Source organism: Larimichthys crocea, chromosome XX, assembly GCF_000972845.2.
Source record: "Larimichthys crocea isolate SSNF chromosome XX, L_crocea_2.0, whole genome shotgun sequence".
NCBI lineage: Eukaryota > Metazoa > Chordata > Actinopteri > Sciaenidae > Larimichthys > Larimichthys crocea.
In genome coordinates this window covers 97,001-120,958 of record NC_040030.1, presented here as the reverse complement: position 1 = coordinate 120,958, position 23,958 = coordinate 97,001, and the positions used below count along the sequence as shown (strand labels likewise).

Below are 23,958 nucleotides of genomic sequence, written 5' to 3'. Positions count from 1 at the left end.
CAACACAGCGGAGTGAGTGAGTGAGTGATAACCTTCAAACTGACACCCCAAACTCTCGAACACCTGGGATTTTGCACTCAAGAAGCGGCGCATCAGGGTTTTCAGAATGACATACACACACCTGTATCTTGAGTATGCAGCCAATCCCGTTTTTTTTTTGTGTGTGTTGATAGTAGTGAGAGAATGAACATGCGTGCGTGATTGATGAATTACGAGTGTGTGGAAATAGTTTAAAGTGTGTGTTAGGACAAACTAAGTGAAGGTGCACTGTGTTTATGTGTCCTGTTTAATATTAGTGAGTCTAAAACGGCCATGGTGCGGATCCCATCAGCATCTTATTTTCTTTTTGGGGGGAGGGGGATCCTCGCTTAACCAGCACACTCCCCGTCGGAAGCCTCTCACACCCCAGTTCTTAAACACACTAGTACATACGTGCAGAAAACAAGACAGAACACGTGTCTCTTTATGTGCAGTGTGTCGGTATATCGTCGCAATCTTTACTCTTTGTTTGCATTTTGAAGTCCTCACAGGTATAAGCTGCTAAATAAACAGTAGCTGCTTGTATTGTTTACTTTCCGAGGTACGAGATATTGGCCATGGCAATTATGCTGTCGACTTTTTTGTCCTCCAGCGTCACCTAAAGTCGGTAAACGGATCCCAAACCCCGCCACTGTGGACATTAATCTCCCCCTTCAAAGACCTCTTGAGCCAAATATTTAGTCCCATCTCAGTGCATAGTGTTCATATGTTGAGGAAGGGACCAAATGCTGATGATCAGGTATATTTAAAAGATGGAAAAACAAAAAAAAGACCCTAAAATGTATCAAATCAATCAAAAAATACATCCTAATGAGGAGAATTTCTCTGCCCATAATTTGAATACTTTTACATAAACTTTATATTAAACCTGTATAGTCTTGAGAGCGATGAATTGAGCATGAGATGTTTTTGATATGCATGTTAGTTTTTTCACAAAGCCAAACATGGCTATATTTATATTCTGCTTTATTGTAATTGCATACATACTGCCAAGTGTATTTACACTTCTGACACACTTTTATTTTTTGTAAAAAAACAAAACAAACAAAATTCGGCGCAACAAGACGCTTGTTACCTTGTTACTTGTTCATTCCTGCGTTCCTCACAATGTGGCATCGATTCTCTTCAGTAGGTTTATTTTTATTTCTGATTTATTTGTTGGTTTTTTACCAGCGATATGCCTTGAAATCAGGATGGATGAAGGCTGCACAGCTAAGTGAAAATGCATAATGCGAACACACCCTCTCGCCTCCTTATTCTTACTTCCAGTATCGCCATGTTTGTTATCATTCAGCTTATGTAGGACTAGGCTTTTCTAACATTTTTCATACTGGATGTCCGTTTGCCCAGATGTAATTTCTTTCTTGTTTTTTTTTTTTTTTTAATAAAATGTCCCAGATTGTAAGAGTTTCTTTCTCTAACGTGCTGATGTACTTTACCCTTCAGAGGGTTCACTTGACTAACAGAAGCCTTGCAATTGGACTAAATTGCAAGAAAATGTACATGAAAATATATGGAGAAATATATACCTATATTCAGTTGGAAGTGACAGCTGCTTGTTTTCAGTTTCCCATCTAAAAAGAAAATTCAGGTTTATAACATGTCTTATTTGTGAAGTACCGAGTCCTGTTGGTCCATCTAAAAAGCAAAATATAGTGTTAAGTGAGTAACTAGGTTTACATAAATGTTTCTTTTTATTGTTACACTTTTTCTTTTTTTTTTATGATTTCTGCTTCAGTATATTGCAATACGTTGCCAGAACACATGGTAGCTTCTGCAGCCAGCAACCAAATCAATAAACAAAGGGCTTTTTAGATGGACGAAAAAGACTCTGTATACAATAAATCCAATTAGGGGTTTTTGAGGAATATCACTAACGAATATGTTTACAGAAAAACAATCAACAGGAAAGTCGCTCTTGCTGTTCAATATGGTAAAGAAAAAATAAATAAATCGAACTGTGTATGGACTACTGTCTTATTGAACATGAGTCGACACGTTTAACCACAAGGAAAAGAAGCCAGATGTTATAAAACAAACTTTTATTAAAAGCACAGTTATGTTTGAACATAAATAAATTAGTAAGCCGGTCAGAGAAGATGCTGTCAGTGTATGTAGGAGCACAATCCATTGCTGATAACTGGAGGAGGATAAAGGTAATATAGTGTGCGTTTTACCAGTAGAGGGCACTGCTGCACTATAACTGCACAAAGTAAGATGTGTGGAATATTGATATGAGTTTATATTTTAAATTTAACTCTAATCCCATTTATTCAGCATGAGATTTAATGACGATATTCTGAGTTTGACAGGGTAGGACTTCAGTAGTATTTTAATAAGTGCTTAATTCAGTCACAGTACTATCTATTGGAATGTTGGAATGCAATAAAAACATTTGTACAAATAAATTCCTGTTAACTCCACTCAGTAAAATGTTACTATTCTTTTGACTATATCAAACTTCACCAGCCTTTATCAAACATGTAAAAGTTACAAATTACCTTTTGGCTTTTGACATTCTTGGCACTTAGACCCTCGTAGACATTCACTAACGGCCGCATAAGAAAGCTCATCAAACCTCCAAAAACATTATTTTGGCAGCTATAGGTATTTTATGGTGTACGCAAAAGCTACCATGCACTACCGAATAGGCTGTAACAAACCTTGACGGTTGACTTGCCACACAAAGCAGATATCGTCCTCAACAAGTCCTCTGTGCAACCCTTATCTGACCAGACTGTCCTTTTATAAATCAATGGTCTCGCTGCAGATGCTTAAAGCATCAATTTGTCTGCAAACACTGATGAACTCCTCCTGCACGGATCGGTCTGCCTCAGATGACATGTCCAGGCTCTCCTGTGAGGCTGCGCCCAGTGTATGATATTGCCTCTGTGGGTCAGCGTGGCCAGCTGACGGCACACGACCCATGCCATCTTGCTGGAGAAACTGACGAGCTTGTCTCTCCGGGCTCGGGCAGAGGACCAGCGAGGAGCCTCCGAGAGAGGCTCGGTAGAGGGAACAGGAGGAAGAGCTGTCCCTCCAACGTTCAGGAGATGAACAGCTGGAGGAGGACGACAGCGAAGGAGACGGGGGAGCACTTACAACAGTGTCTCCTCGATTTTGGGCGCTGGGTGGCTGCGGTTGAGAAGCCATCTCCGTGCAGGAACTGGTCCGATAAAGGCCAGGGTCAGCTGAGAGTGGATCGCAGAGGCCGTTGCTAGGAAGCGGACAGTGGTTGTTTAAGGATAGATCACTGCAGCGGATAGGCCTTGTAGGGCTAAAGAGGCTCATGGGAAAGAGGGCCTCACTGAAGAGTGCCTCATCGATGCTACGACGCAGGTTGATGGGCGAAGGTGGTCGCAGATCTGTGGTGGAGTCACTGGTAAATGAGGATCCACCCGAGGGTTCTTCACCTCCTCCATCCCTTGGTTTTTCTGAACCCCCTAAGTCCAAATCCAAGTCAAGGTCTCTGTATGCCAGGGCACGGTTGCTGTGGTAGAGAAGGTCCAGACCGTTCAGACTGCTACCAAGCCTCTCATCCATTAGAGTGTAAAGAGGAAGGCTTTCTGTCTCTCCAAGTCCAACGGTATCGACAATGGCGAGCTTCTCCTGCTGGCTCAGGGACCACTGGTAGCTTCCAGGCAGGATAGGTGACTTGGACGACAACAATTCAGTCCAGCAGCTCCCTGCAGCTGGGAGATGGTCAGAACAGTAGACTGGTTGGGCAACCACTAAGGCTAGGGTGAGACAAACCCCAAGCTCACACAGTCTGCAACTAAACTGGAAAGCCCACCAAGGCCATGGGTGGAAGACCTCCTCTCCACCTACAACACCCATAGCATTGAGAATTGCAAATAACTGCAGTCCTGCACATGCTAAAGAAAACAATGCTGAAAGACAAACGGTTACAGCTGCACGGTCCCAGTCTCGGCTCTCCGCAAAGGGGCAACGGTTGTAGCGCTCGGCGGGCGTTGGGGACGTGTTGTTTAGGTGGTAGATGTGCTTCGAATCTGCACGCACGTAGATGTAGAACACAAAATAGGCAGCAGATAGAAATGTGGCCAGTGCTACAAAGGCTCCACGGGAGATGAGAGAAAGAAACAGGCAAAGGGGAGGCTTTTGCTGGTAAAACTTGAGTAGGGTCACCGGTCCGAATGCTGCAGCGAAATGAAGGAAAACTAGGCAGGCCAGGAAACAAGGTCTTTGGAAGGCTGAGTAGGAAAGCTGCATCCTTGAGCGCATAGAGAGAAGAAGGAAAACCAAACCAAAAGCTGCAGTCAAGCAGGGAAACGGTGCTTCGTAGAGCATCAACGAGGCCTCTGTGGAGGGTAAGCGGTCCTGGTGGCCGTAGGCGTCATACAGGAGCGAGAAAGATCTGGTACAACCAGCAGCTAGTAGAAACAGGCTGACCAGGGCAAAATAGCCACATCCGGATGGGCAACGTAGCGGCAAGCAGAGCAGATTGAGCGCCGAGGCTAGTGTCAGCATTGCAAAGGCGCAACCGGCGCCGTAAACATGCGCCTCCCATGCCAGGCCCCAGGCCGCCATGGCACTGTTCCAGTCGGTGTACAGTGGCACCAACATGAGTGGAGCCGGGACCAGGAAGGGGTTGATTGTTTGGTTTGTGGCAGTGATGTTTTGTGTGGGCTTGACGTCCGAGGAGGTCGTGGAGGCCCAGGTGTCGGATACGTTGCAGATCCCGGAGCGCTCTTTATTGCAGTCTGGAAGGAAGGTGACGTCGCTGTCCGTCAGGCTGGACATCCAGTCTTCAGTGTACAGGGGAATATGAGGTGTTTCTGGGGGAATGCCTGGGAAAGGAAACAGAAATTGATTGACTTTCATATAGCTGGTAGGATAAACGTTAAAGAATAATACAATCCCCAAACTTTGAAATGACAACAGCTGTAAATCTCTACTTTTATATCACTTAAAAGCATACCAACTGTCAGGTCATGACAAAACGCAGAAACATTTAATCAACATTCAAACCATCTCAGCCAGAAAACAAATTGGCTCAGATCCAGGATGGTGACAGCATGCCTTCCTCCTAATGTACTAATCCAGTTTAAAAGCTCGTACGAAGGAAACTTCAAACTGAGCTCGGTCTAAAAGAAGAGGCAGTGGTGTGTGTGTGTGTGCGCGTGTGTGTTGTAGATCAGCCCACTCAGAACCACAGAGCTAGTTTCTCTTGCATTACATAAGCCATCTGGAGTTTCCATACGAGTACAGTTAATTATGATGGTGTTAGGCATGTTTCAGCAAAGGAAATGGTTTCGTTTGGAAATTAATAAGTAACCATGTCTAAATGTGTTTGTGTGTGAACGTTACGGAGACGCCTGCAAAGCTCATCTGTGCCGTGCATGTTTACGTACGCTCAATTACTGGAGGATGGTTTTGAATGGGAGGCAGCACAAGTTGCTTCACACAGCATAATGCCTCACAGATGGGCAAAGAGACTAACATTTTTTCAGCCTCCTAGTCTCACATCATGGACCTTGTTCTTTTCCCCCCAAAACATAACCATCACCATGCACATGCTATCTTTCTACCATAGAAAAGACCACATTGAGACCTTCAGCTTAATAATGGCCACTTAAAAAAATCCTGCTTTATTAAGAAAAACGGCAATCAAACGCAGCAGTGGAGAAGCAGCTTCTAATTGCATCTCTGTCATTTGCGCCCACAAACTCATCAGTCATTTCGCTCCGAGCCTATCAGAGACAATCAGCCCTCCATAAAGCGCCAGGTGCTATAAAGCACCACGGAGACGTGGATAAATGAACAGAATGAACTGGCACCACAGTGAATCACACAGCAGGCAGGTTTAGCGAAGTGTGTGCCCATAAATAAGTTTTGCTGTAATTTCTGTGTTAGATTAGAGACTGTGAAAATATCGCCAAACACAGCCAAGAAGCGTCGCCATAGCTCTTGAAAAACATCCAGTGACGTCTGGGGGATACATCACAACGCGTGGTAACGTTATGTGCTACTTTAAAGAACTTAAACGCGCAGACATCAGCACCGCAAAACTCCTAAATCTTGCGTACAGATTGAGGATATCTCATTCGTTTCCTACGTAAAACTAAAAGCGGAATTCATGTGGTTTAACATTTTTTTTGTTTCGAGTCTTTCTCATCTGTCTTTTTTAAATGTACTTTTATAGGTTGTATTCTTGTGTTTCCCATCCCACCCTGTCCTGCTCCCCTAATTCGCTCCTTTTGTTTATGATTTCCCTTCGACACCCGCTTTTAAATAGGGGAAACTCCCATAGGTGGGTTTGTTATTTTTAAACTGGGACATTTTTTTTTTTTTTTTGTTCTCTTTGACTGGCCTGATTTTTTTTACAAGTCTCTTCCCATGCTTTATGTTTTCTGCTTCTGCTGCTCTCTGCTTTCCCCCCCCCCTCCAATTGCATAGATTCAGTACATGGCAGCTGGTTCTTCCATTATGTTTAACATGTGTAGGTCTGCAGTTCTTGCTCTATGCTGGAATCTGCTTTTAGCACTCTTAACATTTCTGTGATGAGGCTGAGATTCCAACAGCCTGAAGCCCTTTCACTCGGATTAATGTTTCCTTATGATTCATGGTGGAGTGTCTATCGGTGTTCATACTGTTGTGTGTGAGCAAAGCCTTCCTCTTTTCCTGCCTCAGAGCCTCAAAAGTGGTAGAGGATTGTCGCAAGTGCTTCAGCATTCACTTTAGCACTGCTGTCTGCCTCTTGTTGACGACGTCTTTATATTCTTTCTTCATTCATCTCCCCAGAGCCCCAGAGCTGAATCATTGGCCAAGGTTGTGATGAAAACGTCATACTCGAGGAAATATGACCTCGCTGCCAGCTGCTGCATCTTTTACTGTTTTGAAGCTTCGTCACGTGTACAACAGGGACAAGAATGGATGAGGTTTTTTTTTTTTTTTAGGGGAGGTGTTGTCTTTACTCTGATGCATTTTTAACAACAAAAAGTGAAAAGCTGTTTCGAGATGACATCCGTATGTGTCACATCATTCTCATAATGAGCCTTTCAGTGTAGCACTGGACCATATATGGCAGAAAACTACCACACAATCAAACACACACACACACACACACACACACACACACACCGGTGCTGCCTCGCCAGGAAAGTACAGCCAGTTTAAACATCCCGTTCCATGCTGATGCTTAATTTGCCAGGAGGCAGTGACTGAATTATAAACAGAGAGATTGATTTAGAAACACAGACACCTCAGTACATGGCCACCTGGGATGTCTGCAGAACTTTTTTTTTTTTATAAATTTCAATCCAATCCAATCCACTTTATTTATATAGCACGATTTTAGCAAACACAGGGTTTCCAAAGTGCTGCACAATAAGATTATCAAGTAGATAATAGAAAGATAGAAAACAATAAAAATAAAATGAATAATTTCAAATTAGATGAATGACAGAAAATATATTGCTTGAGTAATTTGTGAAGTAAAAAAAAACAAACAAATATTAGTCTGCTGGGTCAGACCAGGCAAGTTGAAGACATCAACTAACCTGCAACATTTTTTCACTCTTGTTATGGACTAAAACATTGACTATCTGAATGAATTATATTAAAGTCTACAGCTGCACAGCTCTGCAGCACCAGCATGGTAGCAGACAGTGTCAGTGCTAATATATGTTTATACTATATGTTTTATAATCTATAGATGTTTAACAGGCAGTATTTAGGATCTTACTTAACCTTGCATGGCTAATCAATGGATTAATCAATAGAAACAATACTCATTACTTGTCGCTCTACACTGCAGTAGTTTGGCATCGAATGCACTGATACTCAGGTGTCATCTTGAAAGAGGAGCCGTGTTTAATCCTGATGAAATTATGACATTAGCAGCGTCAAGTGTCGGCATTAAATCTGTCCGCGCTCTGATAAACTTGCACAGACAGCGTCATCCTGTCAAAACAGACAGTATCTCTGTGGGAAGTGTGGCTGGAGCGTAAAACAAACAGCTGCAGGCATTTTTGAATGTGTGGGCCACTGATAAAAGTAGGTGGGGTTCAGTACTGTGTTGTGCCAGTGACTTGTCTGTCCGTTTCTTTGCTTTCCTGGGGGCGACAGTGATGATTTGGATGCCACTGAGTCAGGCCGAGTGGAAAACGTGACGCGTACTGAATTACTGCCGTGTTTTGTCGCCTCGCTCATGCCAATAAATGTCACATCTGTCCGGGCTTGCTGAGCAGCCTGGACAGGGTTTGGTATGTGGTGGCTACAGTACAAGGACGGATCAGAGCATTAACGTTCCACTGCATGGTGCTCGGTCATCTGACACATTCCTGTGGGAACAAGTCTCTCATGCTAGGGACTGTAGACACATCAAGAGTAGACAGACACAGCCTGTGGACAAAAAAAACTAAGGGGTAATTTTACCTAATAAAAACTTATTTAATTTTAGTTTTACTGACTACTACACCCTACCTGCTCAGCAACAAACAACAGACAGACAGTGGTTGGTAGAGACCAAAAGGCGAGCTAAAAGAGGACTTGCAGGAACTCAGCTTGGTTTTTTCACAGCCCACAAGAGGCTAAAACAAAACAGTTATTGGTTTAAAAGGCCAGTAAAAGGGTTCTACCTCATACCAGTCCTAAACAACTGTGTTTCATTTCCTAAAGATGAATTGCTGCTTGTAAGGTTGCTAATATCAGTGTGGAAACATGCTGACGGTGCTGCGTTCCCACCTGGTTGCACCACAAGACATCTTCTGCCACATCAAGACTACTAATCTTTCTTTATTTTATCTGATAAACATTATTCATCTTTGTTAATTTACTTCTGTGTGTTTTTTTTGTACAAGTGGCCCCTGGGCAAAGCACATCGAGTGTCCTAGTTCTACAGCCATGCAAGCATGCTGAGATATTCACTACTGCAGGGTCAACAGGCTGATGTATATATACCACTTTCACCATTTCACTTTAGCGTTTTAGCATGCTTGCATTTGCAATGAGTCAGTAGGGTGTATCCTCTGGGAATCATGAGCACCTGTACGGAAATCGGTGTCAATCCTTGTAATAGTTGTGGAGATGTTTCAGTTTAGACCAAACTGGTGAACCAACCGACCCAAAGACGACAGACATTGCCATCCTTAGCAGAGTAAAAAAAAAATCATACGTCAAGGTTTCATTTGATTAACAAGGCAATATTCTGTTTGTTTAGACCTTCTTTCTAAACGCCTGCAGCTTTTAGGTGACTCTGAATGTTTACTGTAAAGTTCTGTATAAATCAAAATGAGCTCTTGATTCAGTTAATCATTAATACAAAGTGAAAGCACACAGTCTGAACGACAAATGAACATCAATCTTCTGAAAATCGGCAAACCCATATTACACGACTTGCTTCACAGATCATTTCCCGTGAGCTCGGTAGCTTCATTTAGGTCTCAGTTGAAACACTAAAGGTGCTCAGGGGTTTATATTTATGTCTTAATTTATTTAGGTTTAGTAAATCTTGGTTTTCGCCTAAGGCTTAATCTGGAGACCAGCTAATAAAGGTGAAAGATTCATCTGATGTTATGTGGGCGACAACCGCACATGCACGTCTTTAACATGTTGATTCTGCGTCGTGCTCTGCGTAGCTTTTCATTTGGCCTTGATTGCTTTCAATTTCAATTTGGCTCACCTCAGAAAAAGCTCACAGAGAGAAGTCGGATCATGAATACTGAGGAGCAGCCAGAGGCTCAGAGGTTATGTGCTTCTAAAACAATTGCGCTTAATGTGAAAACACCTGCTGTGGAAGAACTTGTATGATAACTGAATTTGTTTATGTGCGGCTGATATTTCCAACAACAGATTTTTTTTTTTTGCTTTAGGGATGACACTCAAACGTCAGACAGACAGACTAACAACATCATTGTTTTAATCAGTCACTCGTGACACACCAAAGTAGGGAGCCCCTTAGCATCCCATCATCAGCGAATGGCACATTTGACAGGTCTATTTTTGAAAATCACTTGGCAACATCTGCTATTCTGAGAGAGTTAATGTGGGTTACATCTGCTCCTGTGAACTAGGCTAGAAGTGAATCTATTAATTAACACACTTCATCAGAAATCAAGTTCACGATGAAGGACTAACACTGTATAGACTTTACATTGACATTATACCAGATTTTACAGTGGGATTATGAAAAGCGACATTCTGTATTTTTCTTATTGTCAATAAATCCCATGAAAAGACTGAAAGACAACAGTAAATTGATCCTACTGAGCATTTATCGTCTGTATCAAAGCCTGATGTAGATTATTCTTCTGTGCCATAGAGCTCCATTGTTGTCCAAAGGATGAACACTGGAGTTTATTCTGAGTCAGTCTTTTGCAACCACAAATTAATCCACCGTTTCAAATAGTCCCCAACAAATGCAGTGGTACTAATCCTCCAGTTAGGTGCCATTAAACTATTCAGTCCAAGAAAACAGTGGAAGACAATGGAGAAAGCTTGATGGAAATATAGAATTTGTATTTGTAGTCCCACATCATTTCTAAAAGCATGTTTCCATTGTCACATTTTGTTTTTATGGTCCCACCAACTCATTTTGAAGTACTCTGCTGTCACTGGCACGCACTCAATCAATATTTTTTTCAGTTATTTAAAGGGACCTATTATCATTAGATCAATATTTGTTTTACTCCGAGAGAGAGAGGGATGAGTTTTTTTTTCTGATGCCCATTGTTCCACGTCTCTCAGAAGTTTTCCAAAGTCACCGCTTGAATAAGCACTTTTCTCCTCCCATTGGAAGTAATTAGTGGCTTCAGGCAAATGATGCAGGATAACTGTTTTTTTTTCTCCCCCAGTCCTCTGACAGATTTACTGATATTGAAAAAGCTACAGGACGGCTCATGAAAGAAACATCATGCAGTCCTTTTAGTTGCCTTCCTAACATTATGGCAATGCAAACACATGTTTTGGGGGTTTGAAGTGAGTTGGTAAAGTGATTGGTTTGCTCACCTGTGCTCGGCGGTAGGGATGGTGTTAGCAGCTTAGTGGATGGTGTGGAAATGTCTGCCAAAATGTAACCATCCCCGTCTGCTGAATGAGCCACATCTTCCTCAGTCTCCTCATCCGCCTTATCGCCTTTCCCTGAGAAGACACATGCAGTTTAACCTCTGCGCAACTTGAATTTCAAGAACAGAACAGCAACACGGTAGTAGAAAAACAGATTGGTAAATCTGGAGTCTGCCAAGAGGAAGTTTAACCCTTTTTATTCTGTGATCACAGCATGTCTGAGACTTCACACTGCAGAAAAATGGAGGGGCTGTATTTCTTAACCCAGTTCTGTCAAATGGATCGGCCCTCTCATCCACTTAGTTGTAGCCAGTCATCCATAGCTCAGTAGTCTGGCCCTCTGTAGTCTAATTACATTGACATCCTGATGTGTGTGCGTGCATGGGCTGTGCGCATCCTGGTCCATCACAAATCCAGACCCCCTTGTTCAATCATCTGTCTTTGTGCGATAAAGCGGAGTCAAACAAGGGGAAAGCATTTCATGAGGAGCAGAGAGAGAGAGAAAACAGAACGAGAAAGCAATGACGACATGACGGAGACGAGTCGTTCTCTTTTCCCTTTTGGTACACTCACAAAATATGTTGTCACAGTCCACTCCCTGCACTGGATTTGTGTGTTTTACAACAGTTATAAATGAATGATGGAGCAGATGAGATTTGGGGCAATATTCAGTGAGTTAATCTATTGGGAAAAACTGATGATGAAGCCAGAGATCCCAGGTACAGTGTTAGTTTATAGCTTCTGAATGAATATTAATAAAGAATACCAAGGCATAAGGCTAGAGGGAGGAATAATGAGCTAGAAAAACAACAGCTACGAGGCAATCCAAGCTACTATCGTACATAATCTAGGTCATGCTCACAGCGCCTTGAGTTAATTGTAAGTTTTAAAACTCTCCGAAGCAAAATCTGCTTTATTGCGCTGTGGTACTCTACACAGCTGGAGATCTGTCTCAGGCAAAGAAGAGGGAGAATGATGGGTAACAGAGGCGGATACTTAAAAAAATAATATCTATCACAGCAAGTCTTGATTTAAGGCTAAGTCCTTTAAAGCAAGTCCAAGACCAGCAACAAGTCTTCCTCAGGAAATTCCAAGGCGGCTACAGTCTCATTTTTGTGACATTAAAGTGCCCTGTAGAGTTTTTGATCCACTTTTAATCAGTATTTCGAGCTAAGAAATTCACTAAATACTGGAAATATGGATTTTATTTAGTATCTGAAGAAGAAAAGTTAGCAAAGGATTGTTGGTCTGTGTAGTTTCATTCGAATCTTGACATTTTTAAGGCACTCTGTGGACTTTTTGATCACTGCAAGAAAACGTTGTGAGTGCCAGAAGAAGAGAATTGTTGGACTAACTTTAAAAAAAATGTTTAATTGATACCACACAAGTATTATTATTCCCTTTAAATCAAATTAAGGAGTTAGATGAGCACAATTGATTTGAAAAAAAACTAAATTAATGTGTGTTATACCAGATGAAGCATTGTTTTAAGTTGGTCCAACGATTCTGTTTTCTACATCGATATTTACAGGACAGTGATGCAATGCAGCAAAAAAGCAGGAAGAATTCGAGCCAATAAACATTGATTTAAACAATGCAGGACTTTAAAATATTGAAACAGCTTTGCAAGTGTAGAAAATGAGGAAACAGATTGGATGTGATGAGGATACACAGAGTGTGTTTTAGTGAGAAAATGTTTGTTTAAATCCACAGGGAATATACATTTGATTAAAAACTCACTCGTTTATTATTACTATACATTATTGTTTATAAGATGATATTTTAGATTTTGCAAATATTTAAGCAAATATTAAATTAGTAATAAGTAAGTATTTATAGTCATGCTTAAAACTTGAGATTAAAAACATATAGCTAGTTTGAAATTTTGAGTTTTTAAACCTTTTAAGTATAAAACTCAAATTTACAATTTTTCCGAAATAACAAAAGTAAATTTGCTTTTTGTTCCGACGGTTCCCAACTTCATTAAAACATGTTTTGTTTATGTTTCCTTTAAATGAAAAAGTAAAGTGGACGGAGACACTGAACACCACAGCAGGGTCCCTGCAGCACAGGCACTGTGATGTGGCTGCAGATCAAATTACTACATCTAACAAGATCTGCTACAAATGAGATATAAAGACTCATCTCTTAAGCGCATCACAAGCAAAATGACTGATTTACAGAGACAAAGCAAGCTGCCTACAAGGCAAAATAAAAGCAAAAAGGGACAAGAGGAGTGCATTTATTGAACCATCCCTAATTATTATTCTTTTGACCTTCATGTCCTTAAGGTACGATGTTCTATCTGTTGTTTCTCAGCTGAAGAAAAGTCTTTCTGTGTGGCTTCTTCAGCTCAGGCCGTGGATGGATATCGCTTTGTATGCTTGCAGAATTAATATTAGGGGTTCCAGAGAGATGTAGCATAAATTGAATCTAAAGTAGCACTCACAGCAGGCAAACGTTTCGAGGCAATGATGTCCATTTTTCCTGTGGTAGCTATTCAGAAGCCGCTCATTATCTTCAGCTTCCGGAAATAATAAACAAAAGATGATGCTGCACTCCATTACACTCTGCTTTATCAACGTAAGCCCTGAGAGAGTTTGTGAAAAAAAGAATAATAATAATACATGCGTGGGTTTGCAACAAACAGCCTGAGCCTACCGTGATAAGAAAGAAAATGAACGCGCTGGATGGCAGCGCAGATAAATGGGATTTTATCAGTGAGATACCTCATGCTGGATTTCTTTTGAATGTGCTTGCATGGAATTGCATCATGTTTTTTGCTAATTTGGCTCATTTTTAAGATGTCCTAACTCCATTGCACTCTCCAATGTGGCTTTAAATGTTGTTCTGTGATTGCATATTTGCATTAGTCAGGCTAATCCAGCTTGAGAGCTGCAAGTCAAATCCTGAAGACAAACAGGACTAATCCATCTAGTTTTGTAAAACTCATGAAGTCTGGTTAAAGAAGCCATTATGAGAAGATTAACATAATATTAAAGTCACCGCAGTCTTCTCTATTTGCATTTAAGCCCATTTTCCCATGTAAACTCTATACCAGGGCATCAGATATTCACGTCACACGCTCTGTGTGTAAAAATCCATTTCCATAATCAATTAATCTGTCAATGGCCGTGCTTTAGCTGTTTGGTACAGCGTTCAGATCACAGAGACAATATATCCTTGCAGGTATTAATGGACTGTGTTAAGGGTCTTGTCTCGCCGCCTCTGCCAGATAGTACAGCATACAGTAATGGAGAAGGCGGGAAGAGGGGAAAGAAAGAGCAGGATGAAGGGAAGCTTTTTCCATCCCCCTTTTTCTCCGCTCTGCTCTCATAATTGCCCTTGCTGTCGGATGTTGGAGTGTCCCTTAGCAGAGGATTTGACACAGATGCACGGCATTGCTGTTTTTTCCTTTTTATATATACAGTATATCTATATATATATGTCTGACAGCCTCTTTGGGGCAACACCATGCAGGAAATGCTTTCTCGATCAATAGAAATCCATCCATTTTTGTAGTGAAGATGTTCCACACCTCCAGTAGGGACATTCTGCAGCTTTAAAATAAATCCCAGGACACAGCGAGAATATTCATATTGGGATAATGTATGATAATGCAGGGGTGCCGTGCTTTCATTTTCATATTAGTCTCCTCCTGTGTCCTTTGGCAAGGTGTAATTGTTTGAACACCGCAAGACTCCGGTGCAATACTTACACCAAGCGGTCTACCGGGGAAGAAGAAGCTACCTCTCATCCCCCGTCAAGACATTGTTTGACCTTCAAAGAAGCCATAGCAGACATGTCATGACAAAAAAGTGACAGGGATTTGTGTTTGTACAAAAGCAAAAGGGGGACGGGAGCCAGGGAGGGGGGAGACTAAATGGCAAGAAGGCATGTTCAGCATCCATGAACAGCGACTGGCGAGCGGATGGTCCCACAGGAGAGGCGGTGGTTTTGCTGAGTGTGCGCTTGGAATACTGATACACGGTCACATTAGCCCCCCCTTCTCTCTTTTCTGTATGCCGTCGCACAACCGAAAACAAGTGCAGACACAACACTGGGGTCGCTGCAGACACAACATAACAAAACAACTTTCAATACAAGCGGTGTTAATCAGTGTGGGAGGTCCATGTGTTAGGTGTATTCCAACACTGCAACACTAAAGAAGTGTTAATGTACATTTTGATTGTGTACACTACATTGCAAACAATCTCATCTCAAGGTCCATTTAGTAGCTATTGATTAGATGGCACATGAAAATGGGGTCCTTAAAATGTCGTTAAAAATTGTGTCATGTGATTGAAAGCTCCAGAAGAGCTACAAAATCAAACTTAACGTGAGATTTTGTGGAGCAATAAGCTAAAAGTGACCTCGAACAATAAAAAGTTGAGATTATCTGAGAAAAATTTGCATTTTTATGTAACAAACGGAGAGTACTAACACCGAAAATATATATTTTAAAGGGTGAATTTATGTAACAGGTGTAATGAGGAGCTAAAATTTAAATATATATTTAAATACCCCCCCCAAAAAAATTAAAGTATTGGTGCTGTTGATATCACTTAAGAAGCTAAGAGCTATGCACATGCAGAAAATCATTATGTCCTACACATGCTGAGTGAATATAACGCCACTGTGTGTATACATCCACCAAACAATCATGGCTTTATCAGTTGGACACTGAACCACCCCGGCTGAGTATAATCGACTCATCATTTTCTGCCTCCACCTTTGACCCTACATGATGAATGTGTCTGTACCTGGAGGAGGATGTTCCTCTGAAGACTCATTAAACATACAGACAGCAGACCGCCACCAGTATATTGGGGGATGGGCTTCGATATTGCGCCCCTCAATGTCGTGTCAAAGTCTCCTGAAACCTACTGGCTTCCAGTGGCTGTTTTAGCTCACTCTCTTTCTCTTTTCTCTCATGCTCTGTGAAGAACAAAACCCACATCGGGCAGCATTCAATCAAATCTTTCGCAGAGGTAATGGCTTGTGCAATGGTGGTGTGGAATTTCTACTTCTCATTGTAGACCGCTAAAGGCATAAGTTAAGTTTTTTCGAAATTGGATGGTGCAAATCACTCGCTGATGGCAAATGCTAAATTAACTTATGGATGTGGATATGGATGCCACCAGTCTACAACAACACATCACAGACACAATAAAGCTTTTTAACTATCCACAACAGATTGCACAACAGATTGCAATGTTTTGATCTCCGTGCAATGTAAGTATTTTATTAAATAGTTCAAAGTCTGTGGGATGCAAGAATTGGAAACACAATTTAGATGTTTCATAATTCGTAAATGGTTTTTGATTGCTGTATTCTGGAGCAATCATTTCTAAGATGGTCTGTAATGTTGCTGAAATGTATTCGTCCACAGCATCAGTAGCCTAAGCTAATATCTACCCATGAAAACCACCACAGAGTAACACCACATTATATAAAAACATCTTAACTATTCCTTTACCAACATTGCAATCATGTAAATATCGATTCTAGACACGTACTTAATGATTGTTGACAGGGTTTCAACGAGATCTGGATTTATGCTAATGCCGGCCTCTGACTACTTACCATGTCAGAAACGTCATTGATCAAGCCAGACTGACTGCAGCCTTTTGACAGCCATCTATTGAACACTTCAGACCTGCATGAACATGATTGATCACATCTATTGAGTCAATCCAGACACTATTGATTTGTTTAACTTTGCTTACCTCCTGCTATTGGGGTGTTAACCCTTTGGCTCTGAGTTGTGGTTGTTATGGATTCCGGCACTAGTTTGTGATCGATTCCCATGGCAGTGGTGAATACCCCCAGCTGTTCATCCACGGACCCTGACCTGGCCTCGGAGAAGCCTAGGTCAGCCCCACTATGAGTTGGGTGTGTTTCCATCATTGTGGCCTCTTCAGCATGGAGGGTAATGCTAACAGTGGAGTCTTTTCGCACAAACATGGTTTCTGAGGATGTAGGGGGAGTAATGGTAAACGTGGTCTCCACCAGTCCTGCGATTGTTGTTGTGGTTCGTGCTGCTGCCCATGTCAAAGCGGTGGGAACTGTTTCTGGTGCTATCGTCGAAGAGATCTTTTCTGTAAAATCATTAGCCTCCTCTTTATCAGTGACTTCCTCTGGGAGGTGTTGTGGAATAGCGCCCATGCTGGGACCGGCTGCTCGTGCGGTGCCCCATGGTGGGTGGGTATGTGTTGCATTTCGTTCAGGAGTGCTTGTGCTGGTGGGACTGTTAGTGAACAGAGTGTTTCTGATAGAACTGCTTGTGGGAGAGTAGGAGTCTGAAACAAGAGTATCATTGTGGCTCTGCGTTATGCTACTGTGTGGAGAATCCGATGTCCCTGTGGGAAGTGATTCTGTCCCTATCTTTGTCACGCTGGTTAGGAGCCCCTGAGTCAAGGTGGTGGGTGGTTCAGAGGCTTCAGAAATGCTCTCTTCCCCTGAACCTGAGTGGTCTTGCAAATGATCAATTGGCTCTGTCGGCCCTTGGGTGGTTGTGGTCAGCGTAGCAGCTTTGTCATTACTGTCCGAGCTACTGTAAAAGGGGAAACGAAACGGTAGCGAGGGAATGGGAGGGAACTTTGGCCACCAAGAAGAGCTTTGTTTATTTTCAGGTGGGTTTTCCCTTGATGGCGTTGTTCCCCAAAGGGCCTCTTCATCAGCCACAACCTGCCCGTGAAGTAGCAGAAAACACCAGAAGCAGAAAACCAACGTCCGGAGGAGGAGAAGCATGCTGTCGACAGTGGTGCACGGATCGGTCACATGTTGTTCTCCATTCTCCCGCTCCCTGAGGTGGTTTTAGCTGGCTCTCCGGCAAACTGGCCTAAAAGACAAGAACATACAGGACACAGAGTGACACACTTTTCATCCATTCTCTGGATAGTTAGGTTAAGTCGACCACACTTAATAGAATTTGCATCTGTTCCTTTTTTTCCTTTTCAGCGAACATTTTTCGAAGTTTCCGTTTCTCAGAACTATGCCACCCATTACAAGCGCCTACTGAAAGGTTAGCAGGCTAAAAAAAAAAAAAAAAAAAAAAAAAAGATGACACCCACCACAAATCACAACAAGAACTTATGTATTATGGACACCCCACAATTAGTGGTATCCCGTTAGATGTGGTGGTCAGTATTTATGTCATGCTGTTGCTCACATGCATGCTGTGTTGGGCGGCTACACGGACTGACCAATTAGAGGAAGAACTTCCATCCATATGTAAACTATTCAATGAGGAATGGTCAAGAAATAATGTGTGTGAGAGTAGGGTGGGGGGAGAGGTTTGTAAAGAATTAGGGTCCGGGTTGCCAACATAAGAAAAGAGGGACCTCTTTTTTCTTTTGTGGAGTGCCGAGTGGTTCAAAGTCACTAGCCTGTTGCCTCAGTGAAAAGACTGGAGCACCAAAGGAATTTCCCCTGCGTGAACAACAACCTGTATGCTTTAGCTGTACTTAACTCCCTACTAACCCCACACACATATGCACACAAATACACAACCCCTGTTTGGCCTTGTCCTCTTTCTTTCTTTAAAGCAAAAGGAAAGAGATCTGATTGTGTGGAAGTAAATCACAAGTTCTCTCCGGCTTCTCTATCATTTTCTTTATGAGTGTTATTTCACACTTCATTGTCGGCTTCTTTTGTTTTCTTTGACGACTCACTTTTTTCCCCGTCTAATCCATGCCAGTTCTCTGTGTTCTCTCGAGTTCTCGCCATTTCCTTTCGTATGCACGACACGCAGACGTACACACACAAGATCAATCAGCTGCTACCATAAGAGACTCGTTCTCACTGATCAGGAGAGCAGGGACTTGACCTGCCGTTTTCCCCTCCGCTCCCCGCCTGGAGGGATGAAACGTAGAGCTTCCCACACACTCCCTAGTTTTATCATTTTGACCGCATAGCATGAAAATCAGTCTCCAATAAAGTGATGTTGTTTTTAGATGCCTGTGTGCTCTAGCTCTACCAGCCCACACATGGTCACATTTCGTGCGTGCAGAGATGTGATTGTAGATGAATTTGGATTTGACTCGGCGTGTTATTACGTGCTTGTTCGCCCACATGTACGGTTCTATAGTAGGTACACACACCCACACGTGCTCACTTTGTTGGCTTCTATGAGACATTATTTATAAACCAATAAACTATTAAATCCTATATATGAAGAGAAAAATGTCTTGTTGAGGTAATTTATCTTCCATTCCTTAATTGGCTTTTTGTTGATTCAATGTATGACTGATCAATTATTTAGGCTATGTATAATGTATTTTGCCTGACATTCTCACGTTTCATGTCGGTATCACTTTCATTCAGTATCACCTAGGGTGGTAAAAGGAAACTCGTGTACAGTGTAAAACACTTCCTGCATGTTTTTTAAGTTTATAACTGTAGAACGATTTTTATAGTTATCACATCTCTTTATATTCTAAACCATCACCGCAAGAGCAGTCCTGGGCAGAAGTGGCCGAGGACTATCCTGTTCTTTCCAATCACTCAGTCAAGTAGGAGACTTTTCCGTTCTTAGGTTTTTTTTATTTGACTCAAGTAACATAGCAGATGGTATTCTGTTGATCTTGTCATCTTGTCATGGCACACATGCAGAGGACTTTTCCCAAAGATGTTTTTTATTCTTTGGTCTTCCATCTCCAGGAAAGTAGTGGAAGGGTTGGTAGAAGGGTTTTTCTTTAGTTGAGATATACATGTACATGCTTTAAGATATCTCACAATACACGGTAGTGTTAAACCTGCAATCATTGACCTTTTGACCTCTTTGTAATGAACCTGTACAACCATAAGTTGAACTTCAAGTCAAGAAACAGTATCACAGATAAACATCCGGCAGATACTTAGCATTATTGGTATTTGGAGTCATGTTTCTTGTCATCTGAACACTGGTTAACACTTGGATAGCGCTGTACACTTGGTTCATCAGACTTTATTTGCTAAAAACAGCTGTCTGCTGTGGCTGAAATACGAATTAAACTTGAAAAATAAAATTAAATCAAAATTTGCAGACCAAAAAAAACAAAACAAAAAGCTGAAAGACACTAAAACACTCATAAAGCCGAGAGGAATTACAAAGTTGGGAGATAATTCTCTGAGGGTTTGCTGCGATAAGCAACAACTTTCCCCTACACATAGTCATGGGACTCTAAAAATATTAAGAATAGCAACTTTAACATGTAATATATGTTTATAAAATAACATAATTGACTGTTTAGCTGTCAACTTTAACTGCATCAATCAGTTCCAATATTAAAAACATTTTAAACAAATTAGAAATTCAAGCTAACAAATGGATTACCTAATGTACAAACCACTAATGAATCGAAAAGCGCACCACAGCTCGTGCTTCACCACAACTCCAGATCGGGCCTTTAACTTTCTTGTCACCACATCAAATACATGCCTGTTAGTGAAGGCATTGTCTGGTTTGACAGGCAGCAGAGCAAGTGGAAAGGAACTATAAAAAGTGTCTGTGGGGAATTTACAAGTCCCCCTCTATTATTTCGCTGGCGTTTTGTCTCGCTGCTCCTGACAAAGATTGGGCTTGCCACTGTAGCGTGCTTAATGAAGCAGAGACGGAGAAAGAGATGCAGAAAAGAAGGGCAGAGAGCAAAAGACAAGGGCAATAGAAGAGAGAGAGACAGAGAGACAAAGACACCATATTGACTTTCAGCTGGGGCATTCACAGTCCAGGAGAGTAAACTCTCCGGCAATCTAATGCTCATTTTAGTTTGTTACCAGAGCTTCTTTTATTAACTCTGTAAACAGACTCCTGTCTTTCAGTTTAGTCTCTCACTCTACTCTACCATCAGCCATCTCACACTCAATCAGCCTCCAACCTGCTGTGCCATATTTCTTTATGGAAATGTCTCCCTTTTAAATGAATCTGACGGCAGTATTACGGCATTACAAGCCCCTCTGTGATCACTGCATCCATGACAAGGCCGCTGTGGTCTAACTAGAGCGCGAGAGAGAGGAAGATGAAGCGAGGAGCGCGGCGAAGTAAGAGAGGAAGAATAAAGAAAGCTATAAAAGGAGAGGTGACTGAATTAAAGGTGTGCGTAGCTCCTGAGTGATTGAAATGGAGAGGCTCGACACCCAGGCTCAGCCACAGATGGAGACGAATCGACTGCAGCCGATGTCATTACTATTTAACAAACCTGCTATAAGCACGGCGAGGCTTGAGGATCAATGACACAGTCCAGGATAATGGAGTAATTTACCTCCCTGCAAATGGATACCGTCGTGGTGGCAGTTGTTTTTTTTCTCTGCCCCGTGGGTGTACATATTTACAAGCACTTCTTCTCACTCTAGTATTATTTCGGTCGTCATATGAAGGCTTACATTGCAGCGTATATTTACGTGTGCTTCCTCCCACGTGGGTGCTGTGTTTTCGATTGCAGCTCTTTAACATCACAGCCTCCATCTCCCATCTGAAGAGTCAACTTGTGGCCTCTCCCCTGACTTTGATGCTACACTGGGGGACGTCAATACTGTACAGATTCAATCTGAGCCAGCAGGGATTTACATTTTAAAGGCTTTATAAAGTGCTAGAGAGCTTAACATAGTAAAACAAAGGGGTCTGTTTATCCATCTCTCAATCTATGTAGTTATTATTATCATGGAAAATCCTTGTGATAGTTTGGGAAAGAGAACCAAGATAAAATCTACATTTTAAATGATTAATGTCCTGAAAAAATAACTGTCTACTGTTTAAGACTTTATTTATCTTCCATGTTCCAGGATTCTCAGTCTTTATGCTAAGCTAAGCTGATTGGTTACAAGCTTTTTTATTTTTTATTTTTGTAGTTTACTGGAAGAATATGAGAGTGGTATCGATCTTCTCATCCAACTTAAAGCTAAAAACCAAATAAGTATCCCAAAATATCAAATACAGTGATTTTTCCCCCTGTGCATTTACTAATTTTGTCTTAGTAGTAGTAACTTGTGGGTTGTGTGGGATAGTTCCACATATAGAAATGGTGCAACTACAGTCAATAGTCCCTGGATGTTATTGAGCATAATGAGAGAATAGCCAAACCGCTGGTCATGAGTCTAAATGAGCAGCACCACAGACAGGACTCCAACAGGTTACAGCCAAACAACATCCTGAGTCACGCTATTTACAAAGATGAATGCGTTGCTATTTTAATCTCTGACGTTTCTTCGGGCCATCTTACAAATCCAATTTCCACATGCAGAATTCCTCACAGAAAATTAGCAGTAATAACATCTTGCGGACTTTAATTTTCCCTGGGAGAACTTGTTGATTCCGCTCAAATGTTTAACCGTCCAAACATCTTCCACGCCTCTTATACTCTTTGTACTTTGACCTCTCATGAAACATATTCCCCATACTTGAGAGTGACATTAATTGTGCCGCTCTAATGCTTATGTTAGCCCTAGAGCTGATGAATGCAATGAACCTGCCGACTATAAAGGGCTCTCTCAAACACAGGCGTTCCACCGGCTGCCTTTGCCATGGTGACAGCTGAAGGCAAAGACGTCTCGCTAATCCCCAGGATTTCAGCACCTTTTTGGGGTCCGCTGTTCCGCTTGTAGAAGTGTCCACATGCAAATGTGCAGTCACACACACACACACACACAGAAACGATCCATGCTTGCAAGAGCATTTGCTGGTTTGCTGTAACACCACACCACACACACACACACATGCATGCATGTATTCCTGTATATCCTTATACTTAAAAATGAATGAGTAAACATGGATATGATTACATAATCCAAGCCAGATATTCATGAAAATGACAGATGTTAACATCTTTACATGTCAGGTTTACTCAGATGACACACACACTCTTATAAATACACCTACCAACGTACACATTTCTTGTTTTCCTATAGATTTACCACTAAATGATTCAATCTTTTTAAACCCTAAACCCTCTTACATGTGTATGTTTGTGTGTCTCAGCGTGTAACAGCATAGTCAGACCCACACATCTCTATTCCTGGATGCAAAGCAGCTGATTCACATACACATGCAGACACACAGAGGGAGAGAGAGAGAGAGGGAGGTACGGGCAGATGAAAACAGCTGCTTACCTACAAATCTATGAAATAAGATGGAGAATCCACAGCCAGCGGTGTGTATGTGTCTGTGTCTGTGTGTGCATGTGTGTGTGAGTGTGTGTGCGTGCTGCAGGAGAGACCGTCTTTCTGAGCTGGTGTAGGTTCGTCTGTGTGGAATTGAGTTTCCAGTCTCCCTCCCCTCCCACTCTCTCTCTCTCTCTCTCTCTCTCTCTCTCTCTCCCTCTCTCTCTCTATTTGTCTCTATCTCTCTCGCTCACTGCATCAGTAGTCCACTGTGTGGCTCCAATCACAATGCCTGTGGTCACACCTCACCGAGCAAATTGTTCATTAGCGGACATCACCCAGTGCCGTGGACACTAGGAAACAGAGTTTCCAGACCACAAATCTCCTATGCAAACATGCTGAATGTTACATGCACAGCACATACACAAGCTGGTAAAAACTGTGGTCTCTTTCAAGCACTATATTTAGACCCTAATATAACTAGTATGCTGATGTTTCTTTTTTCTATTTTTCTCTCTGCAAGGAAACCACCCACCACTTTGTAGAAAATAGTTTATTGTCATATTGAGTCAAACTTTGAAGTGTAAAGTAAGAATAAATATGTTTGTCAGACCAAAGAAGAAACTGTTACCCAGCCAAATTTGAATAATCAAGTATTGCTGCAAGTATTTACAAGTTTATGAAATTAGGTGTCAAAATCAGGTAAAATTGAGCAGTGTTCTCAGCTCCAAGACTGTGGGGGCGTGTCCGCTGAATGAGCTGAAGCCACGCCCACTTGTGGGAGCCGTCAGACAGCAATTTTGAAGCGACTAAAAT

The 23,958-nt window shown here is 41.8% G+C and overlaps 1 protein-coding gene across 2 annotated transcripts; it reads right to left on the bottom strand.

Moving 5' to 3' along the window:
- Positions 1 to 1,761: 1,761 nt before the first annotated feature.
- prrt4b (proline rich transmembrane protein 4b) lies at positions 1,762 to 23,301 on the bottom strand. 2 transcript variants are annotated; one of them, XM_010730652.3, is made up of 4 exons: positions 23,152 to 23,301; positions 16,794 to 17,908; positions 11,008 to 11,139; positions 1,762 to 4,847 (listed from the first exon to the last, which is right to left on the bottom strand). In XM_010730652.3, exons 2-4 carry the CDS (start codon positions 17,815 to 17,817, stop codon positions 2,785 to 2,787), a joined length of 3,219 nt encoding a protein of 1,072 aa, XP_010728954.3. In that variant the 5' UTR covers positions 17,818 to 17,908; positions 23,152 to 23,301; the 3' UTR covers positions 1,762 to 2,784. The 2 variants fall into 2 exon arrangements, with proteins under 2 accessions (XP_010728954.3, XP_019128698.2); XM_019273153.2 differs by having other exon boundaries at positions 23,156 to 23,301.
- Positions 23,302 to 23,958: the final 657 nt, after the last annotated feature.